Source organism: Peromyscus maniculatus, chromosome 16, assembly GCF_049852395.1.
Source record: "Peromyscus maniculatus bairdii isolate BWxNUB_F1_BW_parent chromosome 16, HU_Pman_BW_mat_3.1, whole genome shotgun sequence".
Lineage (NCBI taxonomy): Eukaryota > Metazoa > Chordata > Mammalia > Rodentia > Cricetidae > Peromyscus > Peromyscus maniculatus.
This window is the reverse complement of record NC_134867.1, coordinates 50,088,891-50,110,463: the sequence shown is the minus strand read 5'-3', so window position 1 is coordinate 50,110,463 and position 21,573 is coordinate 50,088,891. Positions and strand designations below refer to the sequence as shown.

Genomic DNA, 21,573 nt, shown 5'->3' with positions numbered 1-21,573 from the left:
TGAGTTTCAACATTGGCTCTCCTGCAATGATTGACAGCAACCGGGAATAATAAGTCAAAACAAAAACAAAAACCCTTTCTCTCCTAAGCTGCTTTTTGTCAGGGCATTTTATCATAGTCCAGAGAAGAAAGGACAAGGTCCTATTATCATGTGGCACAAATTCTTATACCCAGAGACTGATGAAAGCACAGTGAAGACATTTGGATTCTTGAGCCATGAATTTTGGCACTTGTAATTTTTCCTGCATCTTTCTATAATAAATACCCTTGGTTCAAAGTCATTCTCAAAACCATTTTAAGTCAGGCTATTCCTTCCATATGAGATGTCTCAAAAGGACATCTCATTCAGAAAATAAGATCAGCCTGTATGATACCTAGAACATGCCGGCATACGCTAAACACTAAAACGTAATAAAATATGATCAAATATAGTACCTCTTCTCCCTGGACTTGGACCCAAGTCTTTCTCAGACCTTCTGAAAATGCCCTTCACCTTCTTAGCTTGGTTCTCTGGCACCTCCAGGGGGGCCAACAAATTCTCCAAGCTAAAAACCCTTCACAGAGGTGCACGGAAGGGGTGTTCCTCCTTTCACACACCAGCTAGTAACTTGTCCTGCAAATTAACGATTCAGGTCACTGGCAGAAATGCAAGACTTTCACGTCTGCCGAGCAGCCAAATGCCATCTATCCACAGCGGAAGTCCGGGGCCTGACTGTGTCCAGGCTACAGGCTCATTAAGGCTGGGACTTACGAGCAAAAGGGTGGAGTGGATCACGTTGTGCTGTGGTTTCAGGCTGGGGGTTAGAGAAAGGCAGAACCAAATCCAGGACAGGTTTGTTTATGTTCTGTTCACATCCAATCCCTCAGTTCCCAGGGACCTCTCAGGGTGGCTTCTCTGTTCCATCTGGGCCACATTTTAACCTTTCTTTTATTGCTTTTTTTTTTAATCTCTTTCTCCTTTTCTCTTCCTTTCTATTTCTGTTTCTTTGTCTTGAACAGACTCACATATAGGTAAAGCTGGCCTCAAACATGCTGTTTAGCCTAGGGTGACCTTGAACTTCCAATCCACCTGTGTTCACCTTCTGATTACTAGGGTAACAGGCATGCACCATCACATCAGGTTTTACGTAGTGCTAGGGAAGAATTCAAGGGCATGCTTAGGCATGCTATGTAGGCAAGCACTCTATCGGCTGAGCTACATCTCCAGCCCTCATATTTCTCTTCATTTGTGACTGGGTGGTTCAGAACTACATAAGAAATGTATATAAAATGAATACATGGATGCCAGTTTTGCCGGTGATCATCACTGATAGTAACAACATATATCCAGCACCTATAATAAATATCTTTTCAGTTCCTCCAAATGCAGTAACCCATCTTCAGAATATCTCTGTGACATATTGGGTCCATAATATTTTAAATAAGATCATACAGAAAGGAATCATAACCGATTAGTCTCATATAAGAAGATCAACTGTTGGTGATGAACTGCTGTTTGCTTGGTAGAGATAATGAAGTTCTATGCTACTTAATGAGGAAACTGTATCACAGTCCAGTACACATCTTCCACAAGTTTATAATTAATCAAGTAGATTCTATTAATTTTCTCTAAGGTAATAAATTAACTTGACTGTTACTTCAATAACTTTTCGCGTGTTCTCTCTCCCTCCCAGAACCATGGTTTCGGTTGGGTGGCAATGTGCTCTGTGAAACTACTTCCTCAGACTCCCTTGCAGCTAAGGGGGAACAAGTATCAGTCTCTCACAGAAAAGAAATACTAGAATTTTTCTGGTAGTTCTAAGAAACTTAGTGTTTCTGTGATTAAGAGAATTGGCTCAGTACATACACCCTCTTCCTTTGCTCTCCCCCTTCACCTTGTTTAAAACACCAGCAAGCGAACCCAAGTAGTCATCCTTCACTATAAGGAAGGAAGTCACAGTCTAAGGATGCCATAGCAGAGAGGAAGCAATTCCAGCTGCACCAGTCTCTAAATACCACCCTGTAAACTCCTGGCTATAGGAGAATATGCAGCTGTTTGTCAATGCTGAAGTCAAATTAACCCATGGCTATACAGGCATAGTAGCCCATACCATGTAATCTCAGTACTTAAGAGGCTGAGGCAGGAAGGTCATGAGTTCCAAATTAGCCTGAGCTACAACATAGTAAGATTCTGTCTAAACACAAAACAACAAAACAAAATGCAGAGAGAAAGAGAGAGAGAGAGAGAGAGAGAGAGAGAGAGAGAGAGAGAGAGAGAGAGAGAGATGAACTTTTACAAAGCATTGATCTGGTTTGTTTACTGTGGTTATATAACTCCTCATCCTTCAGGCCCACGGGGACCCAGAAAAGAACATGCCCTAGTATACTGGTTAAAGTACCAAGGCTCAGGGTACTTCTATAAGGGACTTATCTAAGGTCACATAACTGATACAGGAGTCACTTGTATATGAGGGGTTTTTTTGTTGTTGCTGTTTTGTTTTTGTTTTTTGCTTTTCACAGTTTCAACTACTCATGGTCACATATGGTTCAAAAATATTACTGTTTTGGGGTAATATTTGGGGTACAAATGAACAATTTAGAAAGTTTAAGTATCTTTTGGGCAGGTGGCTTGGGTCAGCAATAAAGCATTTGCCAGATAGATAGATAGATAGATAGATAGATAGATAGATAGATAGATAGATAGATAGATAGATAGATAAGCATATAGCATATAAACAAAAATATTGTATATTAGAGGGGAGATGGTTGTAGTTGTAAGTCATAGAGCTGGGAGTTCAGTTCAGCTCTTCAAATATCGAGCCCAGTGTTTTTTCAATACAAGTTGGAATCCACAAATACAAAGGCCACATCATCAGTTTCACCACTACCTCAAAGTGCTCGGTCCAATACTGTGAGCCCACAGTGTTAGCAAAGAAAGTGCAATACAGGTTGGAAGACTCTGGAGTCTGAAGCCGCAGATCAAACTTTGACTTAAAAACAAACAAACAAATAAACAACTATTATTTTATTATTATTATTATGATGATGATGATGATTGTTAGTATTAAATTTGTGGTGTGTATGTCTGTATGTCTCTATTTCCAGCATGTGCATGCAGGTACCCATGTAGCCAGAAGAGGGCATCAGGTACCCAGGAGCTGGAGTTCCAGGCAGTTGTAAGTTGTCAGATACAGCTGCTGGAAACAGCCACAAGAGCAGTATGCACTCCTAACTGCTAAGCCATCTCCCCAGCCTCAAACCATGGCTTTTGATGACCCCTCAACAGGCACACAAATAAAGAACTGCATGGAAAGAATTGGAAAGAACCTCGAATATCTTGTTGACTCTGTTTACTGCATCCAGTCAACCTCAGTGCCTTCATTTTACGGCTTCCCTATGAACTTCAACTTTTATTTAGGTTTTTTATGTCTTAAGAATCATTAGTTTTGCCTAAAGCAAAATTGAAAGAAATTAAACAAAATGGGGTTGGTGCATTCTTTTCACCAAAAAATCTACTTTTCACAAAAGTAAAGGAATATTAGCAACTTTTTATGAGCCTGAATAGTCTAAGAAGGAGGAAAAACAAAAACAAACAAACAAATAAAACCTTTAAGGCTTGGGGGTATAGCTTAGGGGCGGAGCATTTGCCCAGTGTGTGGGAGGCTCTGTGTGATGCCCACGCCGCAAAACTCAAACAAAACCAAAAGGAACAAGGAAACCGCTCTGCCTAACAGATACATAGTTGCTATTCATTCTGTTTATGAAACAAAATTATTCTTCCCTCTAGTTCTTGAAAAGTTTCTGAGTATGTCTATCTATCTATCTATCTATCTATCTATCTATCTATCTATCTATCTATCTATCTATCTATTATTGTCCCCAAAAAGTTTCCCAGTAAGGAAGCCTGGGATGGAGCTTGCCTGAACATATGAGGAGGCCACCTCGGCATTCAGCTCTGGAGACCAAGCAGCTGCCGGGCAGGCAGGCCTGCAGACCTGGTGTACAAATGGACTGCCACGACTCTGGGCCACGAGCACACTGGGTAATGGGTCCCAGGTGAGGGGGGGCCGGCATTCTTCACTAAGCTGTTATAGGGCAGGCCTCAGGAGGCAGTCTTGACCAGGTCCGGCCTTTCGGGGTGGGGCGGGGAGGAGAGAGGATGAGAGGAAGAAAGAGGCTCCATTCAATTATCTCCTCCTGGCGTTGCCATGGTAACGGCTCCGGAGGAAGCGGGTCAGAACTTTCTCAGTGGCAGCAACAAACAGCAGCTCTCATTCACCATCACCCAAGCCGGCTGGCCACACTGGCTGCTTGTGCCGGCGGCCCAGGCAGGGACAGGGGGTTGAGGAGGCATTCTTCTGTCACCTGCTCCGGGGACAGGAGGGGGTGGGGAGGCTGGGGAGGCTGCCCCGGAAGGTCAAAGCCAGAGAACTCTGAGTATGAAGGACCCTTCCTCTCCTAGCTAAAGGCGCTCCTGGACACCACCGTGGGAGCCGCCCGCCTGCCCGCCTGCCTGCCTGCCCTACTTCTCTCCCCAGGCAGCGTGAACAATGTGGTGACCTGAATCTGGGTCCCTTCCTTCCATGGTGACTGGGCAGAACCACTGAGCTTTGTCTTCTCCCGGGACACTTTAAATTCTTGGACAGACACGCGTGATGGGTGATGACATTACAAACACAATGAAAATGGGAACCCAAGCTCCCCTGTCTTATCGTATCTCGTTTTGAAATTCCTCAGCATTATCTTAGTCAGACCCCTCATGCCCTCTGCATAAAAAAAAAAAATCCTGGGCAGTTGGCACTACCCCTCGTATCTCATCCGCAGGCTGGCTTTACTTTGCCTTCACATGCCACCCACTTCTGAGCCTGTGGTTTTATCCAAAGCAACCGCATCGGGCACCTGCTAGCGATGACCAGGATGCCAGGAAGCTCAGCCAGGGTCATCATGAACATAGGGTCTCTCAGCGTCAGCTGACTGACCCCCCCGCCCCCCAAACTCTGCCTGTATTTGAGAAACAGAGCCCTTACATCTGGGTGAGAAGACTCTGGATTGGGTAGCATTTCGTGAAAACCCAACTGGATGCCTAGCAATCTGTGGCAAGACTCCAGTCTCCAGGGCTTCACAGCCAGAGATGACTCCATCAGGCCTGCGGGCTGTCTTTTCTACTCCAGGTGGTTCCCAGGTGTGGATATGGATGGAAGAATGGCTGCATCCAGAGACGGACAGGACAGCACCAGCTCTATCCTTTCTCATCTTTTGCCCCATCCTACCCCCCCCCCCCCGTATCTCTAAAGGAAACCAAGCAACAGTGTAGTAAGATTTTTTTTTTTTCCAGTCAAGAATGGGATGCTGAACAATCCCAATCACAAGCGGCCAGGCCACTTCTAGTAGTCTCCTGTCTGTCTGGTCTCATCTGGACAAGGCTATTCACAAGAATACACTTTGACCTTGTGTATTCCCAGGGCACAGGAGGCACTCCTTAAAGGCAGGACGACAGAATGAACCAACAGACCATCAGAGATGATCAAAAAGATGCTCAGGCCTCCGTGAAGCCACCAGACATCCATCTCACACCAATGGTCCTTCCCACACTGTGGGATTCCTGTGCGACCTTCTAAAGGCCTGCCAAGAGCCAGAAGAGGGCCACAGAGCCCTCTTGCCATCTGTCTCCAAGCACCCTTGCTGGTCTCTGTCTTCTGCTTGGGATGCACGTCCTCTCTACTCTGCTGAGAAAACCTGTAGGAAGGTTTTGGCTCACTCCTTAGGAACCTGTGCTGGACATGGAGTATGCTAGCACAGATCACCTGCACCAGGGCTCCTAGAATCCTCTTCCCTGCATGGGTCCCGGTGTGGACCACAGTAGCATTTTCGGTGAGGTGTAGAGGGCAGAGGTGGAGGTGGCTACTTTCTGTGCTTCAAGGTCAGCACAGGCAATGAAGGCCAGGAGCAGCCAGCGGGTGTCATTGCTGTTCCCTTGGGATTTGGGCGGCATGGGACAGCAAGTGGTCTGTGTCACTCAGACGGGTGTTGACTCACAGAGTCAAGGCATGTTGAGGAGAGATAGCAATAACTCCTTCGGGTCCTCTGCGAGGATGGATTTAACGGTCTGCTTGGGGATGTTGAGAGATGCTCTCGTTCCACCCATCCTGGCTGGCTGCCATCTGTCTTGCTCTGCCCACTCTACATGGAACCTTTTAAAAAACTAGAGTACTGATCACTGTTCTGCTGATTGACATTGGAGAAGCAGCCTCACCCAGACTGTGGAACCAGCCCCTACCAACGTACAAGGTCAAATCCCAGAATAAAGAAGGTCCTTACGCAGTTTGGACAAGCAGCTTCACTGAAGCCCTAAGTTACACAAACTTCAACGTCCATCCCCACAAGGCCTCTTCTCTCCTTTCCAAGGCTCCTCTCCCATGATGGTTTTTCCACAGTTTGTTTCTATCCTTCTATTACAAGGATCTAGTGAGTTTATGTTTAAGCCAGAAATGTGCTAAGTGCTTATTAAATTAAGTCTTATTAGCTGCCTAGCCCATCAGGGGTCTCTCCAAAGAATATTACTCTTTTATTCCCCCGGTGGCGAGGTGTCTGCGAAAAACCCTGCCGCCTGCAGACAACCAGACCTGGATATGAGATTCTGATCTTCCCAGCCCAGGCCTTGTGGTCTTAGCTATCATTTAATCGTTCTGAACCTTGGTTTCCTTAACTATAAAATCCCATCCACTTTATAGATTTGTTAGCAGCTTAAAAAGATATTTGGGGGTTGGGGGGAGCGGGCTGGAGAGATGGCTGAGCAGCTAAGAGCACTACTGCTCTTGCAGAGGACCTGGGTTTGGTTCCCAGCACTCACACAGTGACTCACAACCATCTGTGACCCCAATTCTAGGGGATCCTATAGCCACCACAGGAAGCAGGAAAGTGTGTTGTATACTTACCGACATACAGGCAAAACACTCATACACATAAAATAAAAATAAAGGAATATTAAAAAGAAAACAGATACACATGGATCCCTTGGCTAATTCCAGGCAAGTCCCTTGTATTCTGCTGGCAGCCTGCATAGAGATGCTCCGTTTCTGCCCTCCTTCAGCACTGACCCAATATTCTCTTCACTTCTCAGGCAGGCAGGCAGGCACACAGCAGTCACCTCCATGTGATAAACAGCCTTGACAATCACGGCACACACACACAGCCTGCCACCTCGCAGGCAGCCACCCGCCCAGGCACGCGGCCTCCAGCTGAGGTTAGGCCAGCTGGAGCTCACTCACCAGACAGAATGAAGGGCAACAGCCTTCTCAGTGGAGAACAGCTGAGGCAGAGCACACTGGCGACGCAGCTGCCGCCCGGCCCCAGCCCCTGCATTCAGGAATGTTGAGCCCCTCAAATATGCCCTGCCACGGCGGGCACACATGTGGACGCAGATAAACACACAAGCATGGACTCCAGCACACCGACCACACGGGCTCTATGATAATGGCTGTTGTTCCTTAGCGGCTCCCCCAACTTGTGACATTGAAAAGGAGACCCAAGAGTCATGTGGGGTGACCAAGTGACGGTGGCCACTGATTAGCTCTGCATATGGCCCTAGCCAGGAAACTAAGGACAGACACCCTGACAGGCTTCTGCCAGGCGCAGCACAGCCCCTTGAGGTGAGGGGACAGGCTAGGTAGGCACTGTACCAGGTGTATGGACAGCCTGATACTGTGCCTGGTTGATCTATTAGGAGCCCAGAGCTTAGAGAATTCAAATCCATTGTTTCCGATCACATGACTGGCAAAGCCGAAGTGCGGGTACGGATTCTGTTGGGCTCTGGCACTCCTACCAATAACACAGGCAAACCTCCAAGTGACCACCCCCCCACCCCCCACCCTGTGCTGACGTGCTGACGTGCTGACGTCAGCAAATGGAAGGTGCCTGAGGTAGAAGAGCCTCCAGAGACCTCTCAGCCCAGCAAGGCGGAAGTGTACAATGGAGAGCCCAGAGTGGCGAAGGGCCTTGATGAGTCACAGAGGGGCCTTCACTCAAACTCCAGCTTCTGGACAGGCCCTTGTCCTTGTGGCCCCGACCTCAACATAGATGGTAATTAATAAACTGATTAAGGCAAAAGAATATAGAGTGTATATGCTAATAGGTGGCTTTTGGTCCAGCAGAGTTATTTCCTGAACCTAACTTTGCAGTTCTGTCTATACACCCTACACTGTAAACTATAGTTCGAGGACCAGATCATGATGGCCCGGGCTGCCCTGATTCTCTCTGTGGTACTGTGCCCACCTCCCACAACAGAAAGCCTGCAGGAAGGTCAGCCCATCTTCAGACATGCAGGAAAACTGATTCACTTCTTCGAAGGCACACCCCCCCCCCCACATGACTTCCTCCCTTCCTCACACAGACGCAAACCCAGGCCTGGAACATGCAGGCCTATGCCCCATGGGAACACTGGTGGTCCATCTCACCCCACATCCCTGTCACAAACAGGATATAGAGACAGGATGCATTAGTCTCAGCTCCAGAGGACATGGCTTGACCTGGATTTCCTAGCAATCTCAGAACCTCATCAATTCTTTTTAGTGAATCGGTTCTACTTCTGAGGACAAACAACCCCTCCACGTGTGAATTCCCACATCTAGGAAGGTGTTCTAGAGCCAGAACCTAGTCACGTAGGAAGAAAATCAATGTGACATCAGACTATAGACCCTGTCCTTGGGGAACATGCAAAGATGAATGAATCCCCAGCTCCTCACCTAGATAGACCCAAGCTCAGAAACATGCCTATAGAGAAATAATTTACTACAAGGAGAATGATTTCTTACATGTTTCAAAAAAAGTTGAATACAAAGTTATCAAGAATCGGATACAAGGGTCTATTCTTAATGGTGCACTATAACATAACAAATTTTCTTTCAAAAGTACATTTCCTCTCTGTTTATATGGTAAGGCTACAAATGTATAGAGAGAGCAGATGGATGATTGCTTAGGGTTTTGACATCCATAGGACTCTCACAGCTATGGGGCATCAACTTTCTTCTGAGGTGTGAAAATGGTGTAAGATGGATGCGTGTGCTAATGATGACAATTAGCTGTGACTACACGAGACACCATTTTCCCCTTCTGTGAATACACTGTATTGTATGTGCACTAGATCTTAAGCAGATAAAGACAAGAACACATATGTGCACACAGGTATCTACAGCAGCATTCTTCACAAAGTCAAAAAAAAAAAGTGGGAAGGATGTCAATGCCATCCGTCAGTAGTGGATACACAGAAGGCCGTATGGTCATACACAAAGGAATAAGCACAAGCTGTAAAACTGATGACGCAAATGTCTGTGAAACTCTGAACATACTGAAAACTGGTTGAACTGTACTCTCATTTGCCTGTGTGCAGTGTTGCCAAGCAAACCCAGGGCCACACAGGAGTGCTCTACAGTCCCTTACTGTGTCCTTTTCAGGGAAGAACGACAAGACATCTGAATCACAACTCAACAAAGGAATCGCCAAAGAAAAGATAAAAGCACGTCCCCCAACAACTGCTTCTTTCAGAAGTTAGAAGAATTCAGTAACAATGGTATTTTCCATTGTGTTTCTAGATATTGTACCTTTACATGGAATCCACTGTTTCTTCTTAAAGAGGACGAAAATGCAAGGAGGTTTGAACCGGACTGCAGAATGGAATCAGGCGGGGCAAGGGGACAGTCTTTAGAAACAGATGGGAGATTGATGGAAGCCACTATTCTCCCCATTAAATGGTTTTGAAAGTGACCTTTTAGTGTTAATATTCTCAGGCAGAAAGCATGTCTTCATATACTCTGTCAGTTGGGGAGACACCTATTCAGACTGGGTAATAATAAGACCAAAAGGGGGTCTTCTAGACAGCAATTCCGCATCTGGGAACCATCCACTGCCATCGTCCTATTTCAAAGAACCCAGGTCAGGGAGTGAGCTCGAGGTAAGCACTGAATGGGCCCTGAGCACCAAGGAAGAGGCAGAGAAGGAGAAAGCCTTAGAGCTCCAGCCAGGCTGACTCATGTGAGGTTCAAGAATATAAGTCACCAGAGCCATGGGCAAGGGCATGAACTTGAGCCATATTAGACACATAATAGTGATAGATAAGATTACAGAGTACTCACTGTGTGTTAGATAGCTTACTAAGTGAGGTAATTACTATAATTACACCCCATTTAGTCAGGAACTGGCCCCAGGATTGCAGAGCTGCTCAGGGAGTGCCTGAATCCAAACTCAAGAGTCTGGAACCAGGCAGGTCACCCCTACCCGATGGACAAAGGGACCCTACGACTGGATTGACAGGTTTGAATCCAGCTCTGGGACCTTAGGCAAGCTACGTAGTCTCAAAAAAATGGTATCTCCTTCAAAGAGCTCATGAAACATGAAGAAATTAAAGACAATTAAGTGACTACTATAGGAATAACTGGCTCGTCTCAAGGCTGGGTCCAGAAAGACCTCGCCGGGTAAGTAAGCCCATTGCTGAGCTTGGACGGAGCTTGCTCACGTAATGAAGATGAAAAAGGAAGCTGTGATTTAAAACGATGTGTTTGAACATGTCGTTTCTGGCTAGCGGGGCTGTGTTGGCAGGTCATGGAACCCTTGAGAAAGGAAGCGTGGAGGATGCAAGTGGGATCGCCAGGAACCGACCTTTAAGGCTTCAGTCTGCTCCCCGACTTCCAGCTGAAGTGCTTTGGTTCCTGCTCAGCTACCAGGATGTGGCCAGCAACCTCATATTCTCGCTGTCAGGGCGAGGAACTGATGCTGCCATGGTGCCCTCCACATGGGATGGCCTGAATCCCCTGAACCATATGCCAAAATAAACTCCTTAAGCTGCTTCTGTTGGGATATTTGGTCCCAGTGACGCCAAAGTATCTTACGCCAGGGGAGCATCCCACGTGGTCACACAGCCAGTTCAGATGCTAAGCATGCCACGGGACAGGACCTGCCTGAGAAACCTGCCTGGGGAGCAGGTGGCAGGCCCTGAAGTGGCCGAGTGGGAGGAGGACAGGATATGGGACACGGGGCTCAAAGGGAACAGGAAAACAGAGCTGGAGGTGTAGGGAGCAGGGAGAGTCGGGGCCCTGAGCAAGAAGTCAGGTAGGGGCTTCCTGAAGACAGGAAGATAAAGAGGAAAGAGGAAAGGAGGAGACAGTTTCCTGAGCCTGGGGGGGGGGGGAGCAGGGGGCGGTGTTAGGGGTGGTAGGAGGAGTTTGACGCACTAACAAGAGTCTTCAGCTGCCAGATGAGGCAGGAGAGCAGTGCTGAGCCCCGCATATGTGTGAACAGGGCACGCATTGATCACCAACTGCATTCTAACCACGGCTGGAGCACAGAACCCGCTCTACTGCTTTTGGCTCCCTTTAGTTCTCGGCCTTGTCTGCTGCCCTATATATCTGGACGTTTGCTGGCCATAAAATAGCTCAAGTGTAATCCTCGGGATGGAAAAGGGTGAAACTAAATCAACGAATGTTCAACTCTGGTGAAAGGCGTGGTAAGAAACAAGTTATAAATACTGGCAACGGTGAAGTTCTGCAATTTATTTTAGACTTTCCTGCTTCGGTAAATAAATAGATGACTGAGGCTCAGGTTAGATCACGGTGAGTGTCAACCTGACCCCAGTTTCCAAGAGCAGAAGAATAAAGGTTTTAACTGCTATTTATCTAATGCCGATGAACCCATCTGACTCCACCTTCCTTGCTTTTCTCATTGTGACCCAACACCTGACGGGAAGCAACAAGACAAGAAAGATTTGCTATGACTCAAGGCTCAAGGGATCCAGTCCACGGCAGGGAAAGCATGAAGGAGGGGACATGAGGTGGCCAGTCACATGTGTCCTCATCCAGGAAGCATAGAGGGCTGAATACTGCTACTCAGCTGGATATTCAGATTGGGATCTCAGCCCCTGGGACGGCGCCTTTCTAAAGCACCCGATAGACACGCAGAGGTGTGTTTCCATGGTGATCTACATGCAGTCAAGTTGACAACTGATGATTGACCATCACAACCCCTACCTCCTGCCCTCTGGATTTACTGAAGCAGTACAATTGCAAACAGTTTGGAATTATAGTGCTGTGGCCAGAAGCCTGGCTACTTTAGTTGGGAATCAAATCTGGGTTCTGATACTCAGTGGCTGTGTAGCTTTGAGCAACTTAACAGCCTTTCTGTGCTTCACTTCCTGTGTCTGCAAATTAAGGGACCATAATGGACAGAGCCTCACAGTGAGGCACTCATAGTACTGAATGTATATCAAGCACCTGGAAGCACTCTTGGTAGACGATAAACCCTAAACCTCACATTCCTTTTTTTTTTTTTTTCTTTTCCAGTTTGCAACCCATATGAACGATCTCTATGAAAACACTGCTGTGGAGCATTAGTTGAAGATGTGTTACATTTGTTTATGCTGTGGAGCATTTGTTTACTGATGCAAAGATGTGTTGCATTTGTTTAACTCTGTGAAGTTGTGTTCCTTTGACTGTCTAAAACACCTGATGGTCTAATAAAGAGCTGAACGGCCAATAGTGAGGCAAGAGAGAGAAATAGGTGGGGCTGGCAGGCAGAGAGGATATATAGAGGGAGAAATCATGGAAAGAAGGAAGGAGTCAGTCACCCAGCTACACAGCAAGCCACGGAGTAAGAGTAAGATTTACAGAAGTAAGAGAATGGGAAAATCCCAGAGGCAAAAGGTAGACAGGATAATTTAAGTTAAGGAAAGCTGGCTAGAAACAAGCCAAGGTAAGGCTGGGCATTCATAAGTAAGAATAATTCTCTGTGTATTTATTTGGAAGCTGGGTGGCAGGCCCCCAAAGAGTGAAAGAGTTAAAAAAAAAAAACCCCAAAAAAAACACCTCTACAACAATAAAAATTAAAAAAACAAACAAAAACCCAGATGGGCCCCAGAGACTGCTAGCTTCATGGCTTCCTTGAACATATTGAATAGAAAATTCTGGCATTACCTGTCAGGCATCTGGCTCGTTTTCAGATCAGTCTTATACATGTGTATTTAAGACAAATGAAATATCAGCTCTTATGGAAAGTACTAATTTTCCACCAAACAACAACTCTCCCTCTTAAGAATGACATTTGTTCAGGGCAAAAGTGGGTTCAGCTATTGAAACTCTCTTGTGATTCAGCAATTGAATAACTGCTATTTGGGGGGGGGGGGGGGCGGGTACTTTCGCTCATGGTTTCAGAGAGTCTCAGCCTATCACAGTGGAGAGGTAGGAGTCATCGATTCATGGCAGCTGAACACATACATCATGGGGTCTCTTTGCGTCACAGCACACTTAAGTCTACCTGCTGCCAAAGCCAGGGCCTGAACCCATCCAACACTCTGCTTTCGTCCACACACCACCATTTAAACGATGAAAGGTGTGATCCTTTTTCTATAACTCTCTCCCTTCAAATGAGAGCTACCTGTTCCGGCATTGCTACATCTTAGTGCCCAGAAGTCTGCATGCCCTCCATACCAAGTCGGTGCTTGGTAAACAGTAGCTACATGAAGAAACAAAGAGAAGAATCAGGAATAGGGTCAGGAGGGATTCTGGGTAAACGTTCTTAAAGGCATGCCATCCCCACCCCCCTTTCACTGTATTTCCACTCCTTGCCTCGAAGATGTAGCAGCCACTTTGAGGTCATGATGACCCTCCCTCACAGCTCTTATAAAAGAAAGAAAACAAAACCAGAAACCACAGCCTGGCTTCCTGAAGCCTGTTGAGTCATAGGGCCAGTCCTAAGTATATGAATGGAAAGAAAATGGATCCAATAAAAGTGGCATTTCTTTATGTCACTGTGTGTCAGGCTTCCTGATACTCACACTTAACCTAATTCCTGATAGGTATAAAAGATCTTTCCTAGCCAAGAAAAATAAAAGGAAAGAAGAAAAGGCTTTTCCTTTCAGATATCTTTGAGAATAGCTGCTAACGAGAAATTTGGCTCATGTTCAACCCTCACAGTAGCAGACACCAATCCAAGATCAGGGCCAGGATGTGGACACTGTACCTCATCGATAGATAATGTGGATAGTTGTAAAAATTAAAAACTTAGTCAGATGAAAGCTTCCTCGCTTCCTTGATTATCTTCTCAATGAAAGCCTATGGCAGGAGAGTAGGAGCATGTGGCTAACCATGCAGCTCAGGGACAGATCTGCTCTAACACATGCCACACAAGGTCCCATGTCTAATCACCAGTGCCACAAACAAAATAAGACAAACACCACCTGGCTGAAAATCGGGATGAATGAGGGTGTTTGTCCCAGGGGTGACCGGGCAGGAGGATCCAGTTTCTCTTCCCACTGACCTAACTTCCTACTGTCTTTCCCTTTGATTCTATGTTGTGTGGGGAGCCTAGACGCTTACCTCCAAACTAGACAGGGGCACCAAGGAATGTGGTGCCAAGCAAGAGTGCCAGTACTCCTCACTCCTTTTCCTCTCCATGATAGACTCACTCACCTCCCTTGGTCCAAGCTAACTTCCTGGAACTTAAGACTTGAAACCCTGGTGTTAAGTGCCACTGGAAGAAATAATGTGTTTTTAAGAAACAGACCTTGTATCATAATCCATGCTAGATCCCTGTCTTAGCAAAGCTTTTACCTGGGGCAGCAGGGTGAGAAGCATGTGAGTTCTGGCCCCAACAACAACTGGGGGGAGGGGGGTCACTGGATCCAGAAGTCAGCTGATCTTGGTCTTTAAGTTGCCTGTGGCCCCTGAGCCTCTGTCCCACACGAGAAGGCTGTGGTAGGACATGTCTCCCTTTGTCTAGTAAGCTCTCTTACATGCCAAATAAAAAGCAGAAGAATTTTCTGCCCATAAAGCAACACTCTGAGTCAGACTGGTATTTTAGTTGGCAGGCACTCAGCGGACACTAACCAGACACAACCAACGGGTTTGCCAGGCCATCTTCCCCAGCCTCAACAAGCAACTGCAAACTGCCAGTCGGTATGGGGTTAGGAGGCATCCAGGGATTTTCCAGTTGAACATATCTGCACCTGAAAGCCCAACAAATAACTTTTCAAAGTAAACCGTGCATTAAATCTGTTCTAACTATATCCGACTTAGACATTTCGGAGTGATCACTCATCTTTGAAGACAAGGCGAAACCTGAAACCTCTTAGAAGATTTTAATCGAAAAATAATTATCAACTAATGCGTGTTTATCTACTTTATGGCCACCGTGTTAAAAATTGACTCAGGAGAAACTGCTGGATCTAAAACCCTGGTCAAAGTTTGATGAGGGGCAGGCTGTACTCAAGTCTCAGATATTCTCCCCCACAGAATATTTGTTTGTTACCCAGAGAAAAGCATTATTTCTCAGAGGAAAGCCTGACAGATACCATGAGAAACAGATCATCAAAATTCATTATCTCCAATCATGGGATTAGCAGGCATCATGAGCCTCCTGATGTAATGACTGTGGAGAAGAAAAGAAACAAGAAAGCCCTAACATAAAAAAAAAAACTAGCCTACTCAAAAAAAGAAAAAAAAAAGCAAGTTTACAAGAGACTAAGAAACCCTTTCAGACAATGCATGAAAATGCCATGAGTAATTTTTTAAGTGCTCAATTGAAAAAACATAAATGTCTTAGCATCGGGACAAAGAAGAAAGCTGAACTGCAAGTCAGGAGAACTCACTGTAAGTTTTCTTCTCGGTAAATCCCCTGCGGTTCTGTCAGAGAGAGAGAGAGAGAGAGAGAGTGTGTGTGTGTGTGTGTGTGTGTGTGTGTGTGTGTGTGTGTGTCCTGGAGAGAGAGAGAACAAAAGAGCATACACACATCAGTAAATGCTGATTCTGAGTATGGAAGCTTTGTTTTGAGGTTAAAAAAAGAATGCTATAATTAGGGAAGTGAATAAAATATTTTAAAAATTTCAGAATGTTTAGAAAAATACTCAAACCTGAACCAATTAAAAGAACAGAGGCAAAATGGTAGATGGGGGGGGGAGGTGGGGTGAGGGGGGAGTGTTGTCAACAGTAGGTATGGTGCCAATTCTTTTGTTAGCCTCTGAGGAGTCCATCAGTCTCCCCCGGGCCACAGAAGTCCCACCATACTTCCAAGGAAAGGATACAAACACGGAAAACATGAGTCGCCACCACTGAGAGAAAGGAATGCCCAGCTTAACCAAGGCTAACCCTAACTGGGTGAGTCACTTCCCCTTCTTATTTCCTGGAGGACTCAGATGCTGAAGGAACACCTGAGCTCTCTGCCTCCATCACACCCAAGCGATACAGCAGGTCAAGAGAATCCACAGCCCATGTTCTCAATGCTTCTCCAGCACCTCAGTACCGCCATGTTCCAAGTCAGTGTCCGCATACACCCATGGCCTACTGCAGCCTCAACAAGAGGAGGATCCTGGCAGGACCCAAGTCCACTCAACCAAGAGATTCTTATACGCTGTGTGCGTCTGCCTCCCCAACCCTTGCTTTTCTTTGGCTCTTGGGTCCTAACGATATTATTTTTAGTCTTGACCCAAACCTACTCAGCCCCTTTAGGTTCGTTCAGAGCTGCAGCTTTCTGATAAAGCGACATTCACTCCTCGATGCTGTCTCTGCCAGCAGCACACACGTGGCCGGATTAGGCCGAGGGGGCTGTAAAATACACACACACTTGCCCAGCGTGTGCTTCTCATTCCTAAAATACTTCGTTCCTAAACCACTTCTCTGCCTCTCTTGGCACAAAACAGGACAAGTGGCCCTGGGCCAGAGGAAGTGTCTGCTTAGAGATGTGGCCTTTCTTTAAATTTCTTTACTTCAGGAAAGAAAAAAAAAAAATCACATGGAGAACATTCTAGCATGATGGAACAGAGTAGAGAGGGGCAAACTGGTAGATAAAGACATTTGGTTTTGGTTTTTGAAGTTGTCCAAAAGGAACACTGAAAATATAAAACCTAGCATTATCTTTTATGAGAACAGAAATTACAGCGCCTAAGTGAGGACAAGAAAACAAAAATATCCCTCTAACAGAAAAGGTTCATGCACGTGTGCCAGCTTCTCACACATGCATCACATGCTTGTTTTGAGGTAGCATGCCCAAACGAGGTCCGGGGGGGACCTTTCAAAATCATTGCTTTCGTTGGAATGTATTTTTATTTTTCTACTTGGTTCCTTTGTGCTTTTCATCCTCTACTAAAAGCAAAGTTCAAAGAGGAAAGCCTATCCCAGCTGATTTAGCTGCCCTGCCCCTCAGCTCCAGGCATTTATTGGGGACCCCCCTCCTCACGACTAGCTATGCAAAATTAACGGCTCTCTTGAAAAGCCGCAAGCATCCCCAGCCGGCCTGCAAAGCCCACCAACGGCAGACGTACCACCCAGAACACGTTAAAGACTATCACCTCCCACTCCAGCCCAGACGCCTCCCCGGGAGCTCGGACTGGGGCAGGAGGGCGACTTACTTTCTTTCCACTTCTGGTGTTGACACGGCACTGCAGAAGCCAAGGGACTCCTAAAAGAGAGAGAAGGTTCTCAGCGTCAGTAATCGACAACGGTGTCTCGCTCCTACAGAATACCACTTGAGAGAAGAGGCAGAAGCCAAACCAGATGATGAAAGTCGCTGTGCTTACTTCGAGCTGGGACCGCAGCTGAAGTGACGTGGGGCCGGCGTTGGGTTTCTCCTAAAACAGAACAGATGCAGCCTTAATGAGACTCCCAAACGTGGCACACACAGAAAGATAAATAGATGTGTAAGAAGAGATGGGAGGATTTGGGAAGCACTCCGCTGTACAGTGGGAGGAGATGGCAGAGATAAATGGGTTTTCTGGAAAACCTGAAATGCTTCTCAGATGGGAGCGCAAGACTCTTGGAATGGAACTGCTTTACCAAACGTCACTACTGCTATATACTCTGCTCACAGTTTTACTACACACAAGCACCAATCAACAGAGGGACCCTGACGGTTAATGGTGGAATAAGTCTCTAGATACACTGGGCCACCATCACCAGACACTGAGTTTACCGCAACTGTTGAAGCTTATTTTTCAATAACAGCGGAGTTCCAGCCTGATGGTTTTACATTTACTTGTCTATATTTATTGGGGAGGGCACACACTGCTGCCCTGGCATGCATGTGGAGGTCAGAGGCCAGCTTTTACTCCTTCCACCAGGTGGAACCAGGGATTAAACTCAGGTTGCTAGGTAGAGCATCAAGGGCTCTTGCCTGCTGGGAGAGCCATCTCGGCAACTCCCAATCTGATTTTGAAATTCTGCATTTATTCAAAGGATTCAGTAACGTAAGGCTTGTTATAAATGTGTGTTAGAAAGCTGGAAGACTAACTGGATATTATCTCAGCCTTAAAAAAAAAAAATCACCGTATATATTACAAATGAACTGGCCTGCTTGAAAATTTACGAAAGCTCTCAGCTTGCAGGTGATGAATGACATAAAAATGCATGATGCTGTGAGTTTATTGAGAAACATTAAATCACAAGGACAGAGGAATCCGCTGTAGAGATAAAATCCACCATGTCCTATAACACCCTTGTTTTAGAGTAAATAGATGTGTCTCCCTTGAAAATGTAAAACACAAGGGGAGAGAAATGAGTGACATGTGATGTAAACAGTGGGCGGAGACAGGCTTTGGGGGTCTAAGGGTGAAAGCTGTACTAAGGACACATTTGGATGGAATTAGAAGAAAAGAGCCATCCGCAGCGTATGGGGCCTAACCCTGGTGATTCTTCCAAAGAAACTAATTCAGAATCAACACAAGTGTAAACAAAGGCTTATCTTCTCCGAGGCAGGTTCACAAAGTACAACTGAGGCAGGTTCACAAAGGGCAACTCTGAAACAGACATTTAGAAGCTCCCCTGTCCCCTCCCCCCCAAAAAATACCTCTTCACCTGGGCTCACAGCTAACTGCAATCACAATGAAAGCCTGGCACCTCTACCTTCATGGAGTCCCTGTCTCCCCCCATTACTTCAGTATAGTAAAGAAAGGTCACTGTCCTAAACCTGTAGGCATCTTGGATTCTTAGACAGATGAGGATAATTATCTCTAATGGAGAGGCCACACCCTGGAGGAGGAGTGTGGATCTTACAGAGACCAGATCCATCCTCCTATGTCGTGACAGTACCACATCTTCGGACCACCTTCACAGAACCAAGACGAATGTCAAGCAAACCACAGTTTGACAAGGACTGCCCACCTATGCAGACCTCTCATGCCTCTGACACACGAGTCAGCACACTGAAAGATGGGCTTGGAGTCACTGGAACCTTCCCAATGTGGCTACATTGACTAAATTCTCTCTCTCTTTTTTAAGACTACTCTTTGACGGACATATTGAGATGAGCAGCTGGGACTAGCCTATTGAGACTGCTGGGGTCAGGCTTTTGCCCTAAAACTCCAGTTACTGTTATAATATACATATATACATACATACATACATACATACATACATACATACGTGCATGCGTGCGTGCGTGCGTGTGCATGCTGTCAGAAGATATATTTGAACCTTTGATTTCTAAGAAATCTGGGTACTGAGCAAGCCTCAGGCCCCACCCTTCTGCAGCTCCAGAAGGACCAGTTGGGCAGCACTGGCATTTTGAAACTACCCCTTTGAAGTCACTAAGAGGATGGACTAGGGCCACTGGACAGCCCTCCCTTCTGCGACCTTTATCTGGTTCTCTTCCTAACATGGCCACTTCGAAGTCTCCTCTGACTTTGGAATTAGCATACTGGGGATAAATGGCTGAGCCTCGTGCGTCAGAGCTGCCAGAACCCAAGTTATCAGGTTATGGTTACCCACAGCTCAGGTTATCATTCCCCGATCAACTTGGTATATGATAATAGGCACGTGTGGCAGAAGTAGTATCATTAGCTACATTTAAACTATCAGATTTCTTCAATAATAATCTGATTGCAGTAGCTTTAACCATCGTTATATTCTTCAGGACGATATGACATGAGCTTAGGAACTGTTTCGATCACATCAACTAACACTTAGGAAGTGGGCAGGCAGGTCATAGTCATGTCTAGTGGTACATCCTCATGGGCATCGGATTACTAAGTGCATTATTAAAGGTCGTGATGAACACAATCACAAAACACCAGCAGAGAAATTTTGCTGATGGAGAAAGGTAGCAGAGAAACAAGGACAACTTGGAGTAAAGCTAGAGATGTGAGGATGTGGCAGGGATCGAGCCCAAACACGGGCCATCACCATCCATGTGCTTTCTCACGGGGTAAAGGGGCGGGTTGTGGGAACCCGCTGCCCAGCCCTGTGTGTGCGGTGGGTGATGCTGTACTGTATACATTGAAACCAGAAGGAGGGTGGGTAGCACACCATGAAGGCCGGTTTTGTTTCTGCCACAAGGAAAACAATGAATGTGCCAGAATGGGTAGATCTGAGGAGACAATGGTGGGTAACAGCCTGAACGAGAGGAAACATCTTAAGGGACTGGCTGCTCACTCAGTCCCCATGCCACACCCTTGCTTGTGAAGCACCACAGAACTCCACTGCCCTTAAGGCCCTGCTGATTTGGTTTTCTTTTTGAAGTTCTACTTATTTACTTACTTGTTTGCTTGTTTATTAATGTGACAGGAGGGGCGTGAGTCTGCCACAGAGTGTTTGGAGAGGTCAAAGGGCAACTTTGGGAACTGGTTCTCTCCTTGTACTGTGGGTTCCAGGGATGCCACTCAGGTAGCCAGGTTCCCACTGGAAGCCCTTTACCCTGAGCCATCCTGCCAGCCTGTCCTCCTGGTTTTTAGTCTTGCTATTGTCCACAATATTTATATTTCTATACCAAACATGACACATAACTTTTACAAGGCAGTGTTTCTAACATGTCAGAGCTATGTTCAAAGTCCACCTGGTCCTGTGTAGATCCCTGGTGCAATCAGCATTTCTGTGCTTACAGCCTAATCTGGAAGCCAGATACTTAAGCCTTGTAAACAATACACAGAGAACTTTCAAGTTTAAAAATTTTTTAAACAGCACTTTTGGAAGCAAAAATACTATTTGCAAATACATAGAGCTCAAGGCAAAACCAGTTGCTTGCCAAAAATCAACAGATACTCCCATATGTGCTTTCACCTGCTTGTCCAGGTGTACACATGTGCCGTCCAGTTACATTAACAGCACATGGGTCAAATGTAACACTCAGGCATTGAAACTGAACGAATATATTTTGTTCTAATGTGTCCAAGTCTACTACATGATACACCAGACTCCAAACCCAGCTGAGGGCAGAAATAAGGTCTTGGAAAATGGTTTTCATGCCCTGTCGTCGTCATCCCCGCCCCTCCGCCCAGCTGTTTCCAAGTTCTTGTGGAAATTCACATTTCTCTGTTCCTTATTGCCGCCAGGATCCCACGCCAAATGAACTTGACAGCTGGAAAGGAAGGAGGGGTAAACCACTGTGCTGTTCCAAAGGCAGAGAGGAAGGACACCAAGCACCCACCAGCTCAGCTCAGGGCCAATTTCTCCTCCTCCACAGGACCACAGGAAGGAGGTGGAAAAAGTCAGGCTCCACCGCTCGCTTAGTGGAACACAAGGAAAAAACAGAATGCTGAGTGCTGGATGAACGCAGGGAGCCCAGTAGCTGATAGCGGTAAATCTGAAAAGTACTTTAAGGCCAGCCAGATGGCTCAGTAGGTAAGAGTAGG

General features: G+C 46.2%; 1 protein-coding gene across 5 annotated transcripts in view; it reads right to left on the bottom strand.

Annotated features, from left to right (window-relative positions):
* Window positions 1-21,573, bottom strand: part of Sash1 (SAM and SH3 domain containing 1) — a 246,786-nt gene that overhangs the window by 79,903 nt on the left and 145,310 nt on the right. For 3 of the 5 annotated variants that reach the window (XM_076552784.1, XM_042262305.2, XM_006984442.4), the window contains exons 3-4: window positions 17,530-17,580; window positions 17,362-17,411 (exon numbers count right to left, since the gene is read on the bottom strand). In XM_076552784.1, coding sequence (XP_076408899.1) covers window positions 17,362-17,411; window positions 17,530-17,580 — 101 coding nt within the window. The remainder of the gene's footprint in view (window positions 1-17,361; window positions 17,412-17,529; window positions 17,581-21,573) is intronic. The other 2 variants (XM_042262306.2, XM_076552785.1) reach the window with 1 other exon arrangement.